Below are 12197 nucleotides of genomic sequence, written 5' to 3' on the forward strand. Positions count from 1 at the left end.
GATAAAAGATAATTCTAGTTTATTCCAACATTTTTTTGTGATTTTGGCCATCATTTCTAGCAGTTATAATAACATCATCGACCAAAGTAATTGCTGTGATCTGGGAACACTGCAAGATGAAAAACCACATGCTCTCGGATAATAAAGTCGTAAACAAAACAACAGATTAGCCGGATTATCTGAACCACTTATTTGGATGTCACACCAAAAGTGAGCACACCTGAAAAGTAAGCTGTAATTAAGATACGACCAGCAGCCGGCTGTAGCATTTGAGTCTGTGCTCGTTGCTTGGCAGCCGGTTCTCCAACCAAGAAATGATCTCCTTCAAGAAACCGCCTCCTAAAATGGAGATTTGCTGTTTTTTTACTCTTCAGTTTTTGCATGGATTAGACACACAGATACATGTTAATTAGTGAGCTTTAGAGTTGCTGTTACGCAGAATTAACCACCTTTGAACAGAGCTTAACTAGCTGCTTCCCCTTCCAGTCTTAGTGATAAGATGAGTAAGCCAATTAAGATAATTTCCCAAAAATGTTGAGCTTTTCATTTAAGAGTTGTTGAGTTGACTTACAGGAGCGTGTCCATGCCATTTTTCTGTCCATTTTTTAAATGAATGCAGTTAGTTTACTATGTAGGAAGTGGATGTTCCCATTCTTATCACTGCCTACTTAGCTGTGATTGGTTAATTGTTTCTCTAGATGGCCACAATAGTAGACCTATATGCATCTCTGAATGAATCAAACAAGTGATTGGTGATTTAGAAATCTGGAACTAGGTGAAGCTTGTCTCAGGGTTTCTTCAAAATCAGTTTAATCAGGTGACTGGTCATGTTTCTTGCCCAGTCAGATGTTGTTGTTTTGCCACAAAAAGCTGGCCTGTAATAAACTGGAATTCATCCTTTAAACAGGGTAATTCACACTGTGATGAAAACAGAAGACACAGGATAAAGTTTTTCAACACTGGGCGGTTTGCAGAATAGTAGGGCGCAGTTCCTGACTCAGAGTTGACCCTGTCTTCCTTAAAGACAAACTTCCTACTCATTGCTAACGTACAACTTGTTTGTGTCTGTCTTTTCCCACATTGCATGTTGTTTGGGATGAGATGCCCCTGTCAACAGAAACTAATACTTACGCCGTGGTTTCCACTGCTTGAAAAGGATGTTGACTGTAAGCCACTAAATACATATGAACCTGACTGCGCTTTTATGGGAAATTCTGACATATCACTCTGCTTTCACCATTTCCTACCACAATCCTATAGATTGAAGGCTTCCAAATGATTTTGTCCATAGTGATTATCATCAGCTTTGTTCTCAACAAGATGACTGTACCCCGACCAGAGCGGAAACAATGCCACACACCATTTCACAACCACAATGACTGAAAAAGGCGGTGAGGATTCCCTTTGTATTGACCACACACAGTGACACATGCTCAGATTGAAGTCTGAACTTTAGAGAGGCCATGTTATGCTCATTTTCTGGTCCATACTTGTATTTTGGGGGGTCCACTAGAATAGCTTTCGCTTTAACGCTAACCCCCCCCCCCCAGTATTTTCTCATATTATAAATTGCTGCAGCAATTCTATTTACCCTCTGTCCATTTTAGATCCTGTCTCTTTAAGGCCCACTCCCAAAACGCCCAGTGCGCTCTGATTGGTCAGCTCTCACAGGCCTGAGCAGGCATCATCCATGTTTCTGCATGAGTGTTTTTGCAGCCAAGGAATCACTGTCGGTGTAACAACAAAGCTAACCCTAGTGAGATCATTCTGTGTGAATGAAAAACAGCTACTGGCATCCAAACTCCTACTCTGTTTAATTGGCTTCAGTTATGGCTGAACGTTCACACATTTCTCTTGACTGTCCCTCAATATTAAAATGTTAGTCATCAAAACCCCAGCCTGTGGGAGTAGCCACACTAGCCGAGCAAAACGCTAATGCTAAAGTTCAACAGGCTAACTTACAAAATAATCAGTAGGACATCAGAAAACAGCAAAACTTCCAGCTTCCAAGTTTGAAATCGGATCACAGAGGGCTGGTGTTGATCACTGTTTGAGCTTGTACTGTTAAAGCAGACTCAAGAAAAAGGAAAATGGTGACATTTCAGATCCCTATAAAATGTCTTTTTCAGCTGACATTGATGTGGTTTTCTTCTGAAAATGTTGTAAAAACTGCAGAGCAAAAACCTTTTTTTTGTGCTTTGAAATGAAACAGAATAGATAAGATTTTATTTTTAATTGAGTTTTTTTTTATTTATATACCCTCTGACGACAGGCCCACATCAACAGTGGTTTCCCACCAGCCCTAGCTCTCTAAGAAGATGAGGAACAACTCCCAGTGAGCCAGAACTAGAAAGAAACCTCGGGAAGGGTAATTCTAAGAGAGATCCCCCCTCTACGGACAGCTGGGTGTTTTTTGGAAACCAAAGTCCATTACTGTTCTATACCTTGTCCAGAAGTGCATGAAAACAACCTCTGAAACCAGTTCCTCCACCTGGGCCTGCTGTCATCCCCCGTCCACTTCGTAGTCTTCTTTTGCAGGACTCGTGGCACCCTGATCTCCTTCACGGCAGCCTCAAATTTGGCAATGTCTGCTGTCTGGCCCTCCAGCAGAGGCTGTCACTTCTCAGAAAGCCCGGTGAGCGCATCGGCCACGATTCTCTCAAATGCACCGATCTGGAGGCAAATCAATTTGTCCCCTTCGGTGTCGGTCTGGACGCAGACGTCCATGTATGTTCTTGCAGCCTGGAGCGCCTCCTTTGTCTGCTGCTGCTCACTGGGCTCAGTGCTGGAAGCGTGCTTCTCCAGCTCCTTCATGGACTGCATATTTTCCTCTTCCAGCTGGTGACGCTGATCCATATCGATGGCAGATTTCAGTGCCAAAGCTAAGGCAGAGCTCTGGGCCTCTTTCACCTGACTGCAGTGTTCTTCAGTCTTCCTCTCTGCAACCTTTACAGTGAGGGCCTGCTGATACAGCAATTTAAAGTCCTTGTTTGCTTTAATTGCCACACGATTGCAGTCCAGAATCCAGTTATGCTTGGCTTTGGCCTCATGATAAACTGGATGAGACTGAATAAAAGCAGAAAAATATGCAGTTTGCAGTGAGCTGTGTTTTATGTGGGACATAGTGACTCCTGTTGGTGTGAACTTTGGGCTTTGTAACTTTTCAGACCTTTTATATGCACAAAAAGCTATATAAGACACTTAAAGATCCTGTGTGTAGGATTTAGTGGCATCTAGTGGTGAGGTTGCAGATTGCAACCAACTGAACACCCCTCATCCCTACCGCTTAAACATGGAAGGCTCTACAGCCGGTGTTTGGTTTGTCTGTTCTGGGCTACTATAGAAAGAAACATGACGGAGCTTATTTTAAAGTAATAAAAACACAACTACTCCTATTTTCAGATGATTGTACGCAAATGAAAACATAGCTATGATTATATTGCCTTTCTGCTGATAGATCCCCCTAAATCAAAGACACTGGACCTTCAAGGAAAGGGAAAAACCCAAAAAGCGCAGTGTCTCCTCTTTGATTTTGTATTTGCATCAGCAGAGGAAATGGGTTTACATGGTTGATTGCTATTTACAACGTGTCTGTGGACAGTAATATGGGTTTTAAGGATTAGCCTGTTTGTTGCGCAATGAATATGCACTCTCAGACACTTTTGCCTCGTTCCATCAGGTCATCATCAGGTTCCCAGGATGCATTAGCCCGAGGGTACAGTCAATCAGTGATACCCTGCTGGCAGCTGTCACAGCACTGTATGTGTGTGTGTGTGTGTGTGTGTGTGTGTGAGAGAGAGAGAGAGAGAGAGAGAGACAGAGACAGAGAGATGATGACAGGGGAGTGAGCTGAGGCTGTGGCTCTCTTGTTGCTTCTAAATGGGAATAATAAGATCTTGGTCTTTATCAGAGCGTTGCTGTTTCTGCGAAATCACAACGGCATCCTGCAGTGGTTTGTCACCAAGACAACACCAACCAAGACGGTTCACAACCAGCTAATCCAGGTTATCTGATGACTGTGTCAGCAACTCGGGACCTTACACTCGTCTATATTCTCCCAGAGCGAGCTGCTGGAGCATATTCAACACCAATTATGTGCTTCAGGGAAAATGTCAAGTTTATAAATAACATTTTGTCATGTTATTTTTTCCATTTCCCTCTGTTTGTGTCTATAAAACCATAATAATGAGACTGTGAGTACTGCATACCTACGTCATGAGCTGAGAGCTTTGATCAGTAAATGAGCGGAGGATGACTCATGCTATTCGCTTAGATTGCCTTACACTTTTACACAGGCTCATTTTCCTCATCAGATTGCCTCATACTCTGGATTTTCTGGTGGCATCACTTTGGGTGGACCTGAATACAGATTTAAATATAATTTGCGCCGCTTTTATTTTTAACCCAGCCTACACCCATCACAGTACAGTGCTGTTTCTCTCAGAGTTACAGGTGATTTGTTTAATCTGATATGCTGTAAATAGGCAGAGACCCAGATGCAGAGCAGATCAGATTTTGTGCACACATTTACGTCAGTGCCCTGCAGAAACACTCAAATCTTCTGGTCCAGACCACACTGCGTTTCCATTCCTGGCCAAATGAATTAAAAATGACACAATATATTTAAATAGACTAAATTTGACTCCTGAAACAGATGGTCTGGACTACATTTAGATTTTTCTCTCTCTTGCTCATGCATTCCTTCAGATGCTGTAATGTAAATGGCTTATGGCCATTTTAAAGAAAAGTGGTTCCTGCAAGTTTATGCTGCTGTCATCTTTGCCAACCATGCACAAAAGCTGCAACACTTGCTACCTGTAATTGGGGACTTAGAGGCATTTCAACCTCATGATACCTTATCTTATGAATCAGCTGTAGGCAGTTTCACAGACCCTTGTGTGGTAAAATAATGGTATTCTAGGGAGGGAGGGAGCGGGAAAGACTGAACAGCTACAAAAACTCAACACAATTTCTTAATGGAGCTGGGAGTGTAAAACTATTATCCAGTTTTATGGAGAAGCCTCTAGTGGACCATGAAGTGTTTAATGTTTAAAGACTTTTACACCATATTTCTCCACTAAACTTTTATTGAATTCTGATACAACAACACAAGTATTATTTCTGCAAAAATATACCCCCAATCTTCATAAGGAATCTGTGATTAAATAGGTTACAACAAAATGGCAAACTAGAATATTAATATGGGATCTTCTGTGATTTTATAACATGCAGGAATATATTAGAAACTTAAAATAGTACATAAAAAGAATCTGTAAGTGCAGACTGGCTGATTAAAGTAAGCTATCTTACAGATGAAACAGCAATGGTGGACAACACACCTGAAGGTTACCAAAACCAAGTAAACACAGAAGTTCTTACTCCTAATGTCAGATTTTCACACCAATCTTCAGTTTGTTTACATGGTTTTTTTGGTCGAATGTGGACACATTTGTACTGTGCACACTATGAACATTTTATTTTGCAGCATCCATCTTCTGTACGCTTCTTTTGGGTCTGTCGTTCTGTCCATCATTCTGTGGATCTCCCTGGAGAGCAGAGAACACATCATGTAAATATTCATTGGAAGCAGCACATTTGTGTTAAGAAGAATAAAGTAATATGGTGACACAAAGTAATGACTCACCAGGACAGAGAAAGCCCCAGAGCGACCCGATGTGCCCCTCTTGGGTGGGTCAATCTTCACCTGTCTCCTTGCTCTAATCACCTGGAAGAGAAATCCCACACAGGAAAGTGTTGTTCTTAATAGCTGACATTTTCTGTGAGGACATCAACTTATTTCAGCAGAAATTATTTTGAACATTTTCCTTTGCAAAGCTGAAAGGACGCTGTCTGAATGATTGCCTGATATGAAAAGGCCATTTCAGCCAACAGAGAATACCAGTGAGTAGGCCAAACGGATCCAATAAAACCAAGCATGGTGGCCTTATAACTCTGCCTGCACATCCGGCCTCTTTGCCCCAGCTGTTTCCTCTGCTCGTGGGTTGCCATGGAGACTCACCTGTAGGGGGGTGGATGTCTTGTCGTTGCTAAGGAGGGAGAAGGAGCCGACGCGGGATTTACGCTTGTTCTTTTTCTTATTTGCAGCTTGAACCAAGTGTCGCCTGGACCTATCAGCCTAAGAAACCACAGACACAGGGATTAGTGCGCTGCATACATCGATACATGCTGTGTACTGTGTGTGCTCTCTTTGGAAAACAGTTTTTGTTGAACTTTACATGATTATCATCCTCTCACTGCAATGCTATTGTAACATATTTGCTCTTATGTGGTGCTTTTTAAAATCAAATTAGTGAACAAATGATGTGGTTTCTATGTATCATTTCTGTATCTGAGCACATTCAGATGATGCAGTATGACTAAAACTTCGCTGGACCTTTGGCAGCAGCAGTCATCGCTGTAAACCAGTCCCCACCTCCCCCGCGTTCGGCTTTTGCTCCCTCTGAGTCCTGCGTGACTAACAAGTGTGGTTTACCTGGATGAGAGTGTTAGGGAAGCCTTTGACAGACATGGCCCCAGGCAGGCTGGAGCGGCTCAGGTGGGTGGGACCCCTCTGCTCCAACTGTCTCTTACGTCTGAACAAAACCTACAAGGGTGACACAGTCACAACCACAACCGCAGAGTGAGACAACAGCTCCTGCACGTCTCTCCCTGTGTGGTAAAGCCTCATGTCATTTCCTGCTATGTACTGTCCCAGTCCTCACATTCAGTCTCCTTTCTTTTCAATTGTCTGTCAATCTCCAACATAAATGGGAGGAAACTGCAAAATTATTATTGTCAGTGGCATTTCCTGCATTTCTCATTGATCTGCACATAAATGAAGCGCTGCCATTGATCCACTCATTTTCCTAATAAATGGACTGTCACTTTGAGAAACAGCAGGTTTCAGTTTACCAATTAGGACTTTGTGGTACATTTATAAGAGCACTGCAGGGCTTTGACTCCATCAGTCCCCTTTTCCCTCAAAGTTACGTAAGTGTGGAAATAAAAAGACTGTTTCCAGTCTTGGATAATAACTTCCGACTGTTTCTCTTTTTCCAGTCTGTTGAAAACAACGCCGCCTACATTAGCTACAAAATATTTGCTGTTGATTTGCCAGTGATTGCTGTTGACCTATATTTTGATGATTGTTTTAGTTTTCATTGTGGAGAGAGCTTTGTGGAATATTTGAGAAATTGCTGTGGCACAACAGCTGTACATTTTAGGGTTGAAGGATAATTGCAACATGCTCGATGTAGGGACACACACGTCGCTAGTGTGTGTGTCCCTGCCTGTGTGCGTTTCTCTCTGCAGTTTCAAAAACAGCAATGTTTCTATGGTTTCACTGTCGCCACAATTTCATCATATCATTATTAAGTTCCCTCTGTTGTTTGTTTCTGCCTCATCTGTCAGACTGAGGCAGTAACCTTGAGTAGAATAGTGAGCGAGTATGTGGTGGCACATACCAGTCCTTCAGTTAAGGGTAGCGCCCTCTGCTGCTTCTGGTCATCATACTGAGAAGAGGAAGAGGAGAGGAAGAGTCAACACTGGTACTGTTTTGACAACAAATGTGGATTCATATTACATGAATGACATGAAAATTCTTACACTGCAGCACAATTTACTACATTGTTATCAAACATAGTATTGTTTGTGCATACTAATTAGAAAGCTGGCCTCTGCATTATTAACTATGAATATGTGACATTTAGCAATAGGGTAAGTAAATAGTCAGAATCATGTCCGGTCTAGCTCATTTATGTCATTACATGACAAAAAAAATAACTCAATAAGTCAGCAAACATGGCAGCATTTCTGGGTGGATGCCACAGTTTCTGGATCTTCTGGCTGTGTTTTGCATGCGTGGGGATGTGTGAGTGTTTTGTGTGTAGGATATTAAGCAAAACCTGCCACATTCCCTCTAGCTTTCTGCTGTTATGTGTTGCCCAGTCCTATAAATCACTCATTCGGTATATTTCACTCCATTATAAACACAAATGACCTTGGTGGAAAAAAGGCAAAGGACAAGTAAACTGAACCAAATGTAGCCTCTGAAAAGATGCTGCATGGGGTATTAGTTAGTTCCCACCACATGTAAAGCTTGAAATTGCGCATGCTGTAATTACAATACAAATAGCTGCTGCAGAAAAGCACATATGTGGCACAAACTCCCTCAGATGGAACAGAATGCCCAATGAAAACTCTTTCATGTGTGGCTGAAAATCCTTCTTTTTCCTTCAGCAGCTGTCGAACCCGTTGTCCAGATGAGGTTGATTACTTTGGACAGAACATGAGGACTGTCCACAGAAAAATGCTAACCACAAGTTTAAAGTATAACAGCCGGCTAGCCACATGAAAAGCCGGAAAGGGGACTGAAAGATTTAATTCCATGGAGGGGTGTATTTTTGGTGCGGTGGCATTATGACTGCAAAACCCATTACAATGGGACTTTGTTTCTGTTAGGAAAAAAAATTATACGTCTCCACAGGTCAGAGTTAGACTGTTCACGTCTCTTGCCATCCCGAAACACACTTGACCACTATTATCGTCACAGCAGCCTCTCGTGAAGGAGCCAGAGTGAACTTACATTCCAGCAGAGTTACTGGCTTCCTCTGACCTGAGCTACTGTATAAACACTGACCACACTGTGTCTGAGCAAAAATCACTGTGCTTCCAGTCATTTAAGCCGAAACTGAACGTACGAACTGTTCGAGATTGTCACCAATTAAACTGATTGATAAGGTGAATCCTGAATGATTCCCCTCATTAAATAAATGCCAGTCACATTGAGGAAATGTTGCTTTAAAGAAGCAGATGAGTTCGAGACAGATTTCTAAGCTTTGAGTCAACTGAGATGTGGCTCATACAAAAGAGCCTGACAGAAATGTCTAAACAATTTTATAATTTCCAACTTTTAAACACACCATTCTCTTAAAATTAAGCTCAAACTGACTTGTCACTGGCAGCTCGGGTTATGTGAAGTGTTCAGCAGCGTCCTTCTTGGAGAAGACGCTTATAGTTCATATTCTTTTCACTTTCGTGTGAGAGGAGGGTTAGTTATTATGTCATTTGGTCCGGCAAACAACATTTAAACAGACTCAGCCAGGCTGCACTTACCTCTGTAGTGTCACAACAGCACAGATGATGACTGATACCTAATGAACACCTTGGTTACCGCTCTCCTTCCCTAACTATCACGTCCATTAGAAGTGCGTCTCTTACCTGTCCGTCTGCGGTCCGTCCGCCGACACACAGCTCTCCCTGTGTTGCTCCTGAGCAGTCGAGGGCGTGTGACAGCAGGCTCGCCTGCAGGAGGAGCGCGCACAGCCAGATAGTAAACCCCATGATCCAGGCAGGAACTCGAGTGTTCCCAGCCCCTGTCAGCTCCCTGCTTTATACTCTCGGCTCTGCTAATGGGGAACAGATGCAGGGGAACGGGAGGCCATGCCAGCTTCACGCAGACAAACAGCCCACCACAAGCCTGTGCTATGCGCCAGCCAGTGGTCTGCGGTCCTGCAGAAACATGTCAGACATCTTGAGGGCCTCCCCTTTAAAAATCTCCCCCTACTCCACGAACCCTACCCTTAGACAAGCATGAAGGATATTTTCCACTTATGCATGCACAGTAGCTGCTGCCAAAGTGTGCGTAAATAAGAGAGAGCGCCGAGAGAGTGGAGAGAGAGGCGAGGGGGAGAGGAAACTTGCGTTGACAAACCTCTGCACATAACAAATGAAAAATTGGTGGTTTGGTTCTTTTAATGTCTTGAAGAAATGCGGCATTATGTGGGGAATTTGTCTGCTGGCTCACTGTAGATGAATCGCTTTCCTTGTGCTGTTTATATAGTTCTGCACGGATCCAAACACTTCAGTAAGCCTTTTAGAATTACAGTAATTACTCCTCAGCAGACTTCTCAGTGGAATATACAGCAGCTATCAACACTGTCAATCCAACCTTTAGCTTGCAGACTACTGTTGACTGGAGACTGGCAAAGGAGATGAAATCACAATTGTCAGATGTGCGTAAGAATCATGATAAGTCTATTGTAGTCAAGGGAACGTTCTTGTGATCAGCTGGGAAAGAAAAAGCTCAAAAACAGGAGGATTTTCTCTTTATATTGTACAGTGTGTTTTACATTATCTGTAAAGCCTGTTGAGGGGGGATAATATACCTCTGTGGGAGTTTTTATAGTCTTTAAAACATAGCATGCCATAAAGAAAGCATCTCCTGATGGGGCAAGTTGCAGATGAATAGGCGCCCTGTCTCAAGGTGTATTACAGGATGGAAAGAGTGAGTGGGAGCGAGAGAGACGAGAATCAAGTCTTCAAGCCTCAGGCTCAGGTCACAGAGGAATTGTCTCCCGCTATGGTTCGCAAATGCACCGCTGTGAAAATAGTGGAAGTTAAAGTTTCATTTCCAGTGCAGGACAAGCCCGAACACCACTTTCCTGTCCTCTAGCGTATTAGTGAGAGATGTTGCTTCTTACTCAACAAACCTGAACAAGATTGGGAAAGCATCTGCAATGTCTCTGACAATTTCTGAGTGAGTCACAGTTTGAGGGGGGAAATGAAAGATGGTTATTCATCTTCATTCCCATTCCCAATCCCTCCCTGTCTCCCCTCCATTTTTTTCTGAGATATGTTTGACACTGTGTAGGAACCGCTGTTGCAAGCTTCTCCCTGGAGATTCGGCGAGACCACTGGCGAGACAGCTGTAGGCTAATGATGTGAACTGATGGAGGGAACGTTTCATCAGGAGACAAAGGAAGGGACGAGTGAAAAATGACCTCAAAGCAGCAAAACACTGCTTTACTTGGCAGCCAATCTCAAATGCACTCACAAGTGGACAAACATGTCAGCCATGTTACTGGACAGACCAAGCAATTCATTTCGGAGTAGTTCCTTCCAAAATTGCAGTCTGTACTTAAGTTTAACAAAACATCAGATGACTTCCTGTAAGGCATGTCAAAAATCAAATTACCAAGGTTACAAGTTTACGTTAACCTCTCACAAACCACAATGTGGCCATGTAAAGAGACAGTAATAACAGCGAGGGAGAGTTATTTCATACTCCAAATCCCTGTTATTCACTCTACCCTTTCAAGTTTAAAGCAACTTTTTAATACATCTGAGGGAGTTAAATGTAAAAAATTGCTATGCGGAGCCACTCTCAGTCCTCGCCTCCCCTGCCTCCCTATGGGAAGTGTCATTCATCAGCGGCTCTGCTTTGAGCTGCTGTCAATGTGCCTGAGGATGTTGCTCTACGGCTAGCAGCTGTTGACCTTGCGTAAAAGGGGAAAAAAACACCCTTTTTTCCCCCACTGTGCACTGTCTGCTCTGAGAAGAGATGAGAAGACAGGTAATATATGACACATAAATAAATGCAGAAATGTGTTTGTGTTCGTGTGTGAGGGTAAGCAACAAAGCTGTTTGGCTGCAGGATGAGAGATGAGAGAAAACAGGAAACGTGACTTCGGAAACAACATCTGGATTAGGAGACATGACTCATAAAGTAATGGATGTTTTGGATTATGTAATTGAAACATCGTCTCTCTTGCTGGCCCATTTGTGAAAGGGCTGGTTCACCTAAATTACAAAGAAACATTTTGTCACGTAACTCCAACGGTTTCTGTTCAGATAGTTTTGGTTTAATTTGCCCAGATTTGGAGATATCTGTCTCTGAAAATAATGCCTCCGCCCTAATACTATGGAGGCGAATGGAATTTTGTTTGTGATGCTGAGAACATTGCAAAAAACATGCACAAAGTTCAACAGGTTCGTGTCTTTCCAGAAATGTTGTTCCTGTTACCATGTGACTGTATAACCCACAGACCTCACTGTGAACTATCTTCACAAAGGCCATTCCTTTGGCAGGAAGTAGACCTTTCTACTGACGTAGTGGGGTAGGGGCATGTTAAAATATTTGCTTTGTGGAAAAGGGTGATCCAACCTCGTTAATTGATCAAGGAATAGTTTAATGTCCTGGAAAATTTGCTTTCTTGTAGCTACTTCCAAGACAGAGTTAGCTTAGCTTAACATAAAGAGTCAAAATATTGTGCAACTCAAAACAAGATATTACACGATAAATAATATGTCAATTAGTGAGCTTAAGAGGAGCAGGTATGTGGATTTTATAACGTTCGTACAGAGCCAAGCTAGCTTAGTTATCCCCATCCGAACTGTCTTTACGCTAGAATAGGCAA

At 42.7% G+C, this 12197-nt stretch overlaps 1 protein-coding gene across 1 annotated transcript; it reads right to left on the bottom strand.

Annotated features, from left to right (window-relative positions):
• Positions 1-5074: 5074 nt before the first annotated feature.
• On the bottom strand, positions 5075-9574 carry si:dkey-12l12.1. Its single transcript, XM_041961741.1, has 6 exons — positions 9220-9574; positions 7464-7511; positions 6494-6604; positions 6020-6136; positions 5645-5725; positions 5075-5546 (listed from the first exon to the last, which is right to left on the bottom strand). The coding sequence occupies exons 1-6, from the start codon at positions 9340-9342 to the stop codon at positions 5475-5477; spliced, it is 552 nt and encodes a 183-aa protein (XP_041817675.1). The 5' UTR covers positions 9343-9574; the 3' UTR covers positions 5075-5474.
• Between the last annotated feature and the right edge of the window lie 2623 nt (positions 9575-12197).

This window comes from Chelmon rostratus, chromosome 20 (genome assembly GCF_017976325.1).
Source record: "Chelmon rostratus isolate fCheRos1 chromosome 20, fCheRos1.pri, whole genome shotgun sequence".
Taxonomy (NCBI): domain Eukaryota; kingdom Metazoa; phylum Chordata; class Actinopteri; order Chaetodontiformes; family Chaetodontidae; genus Chelmon; species Chelmon rostratus.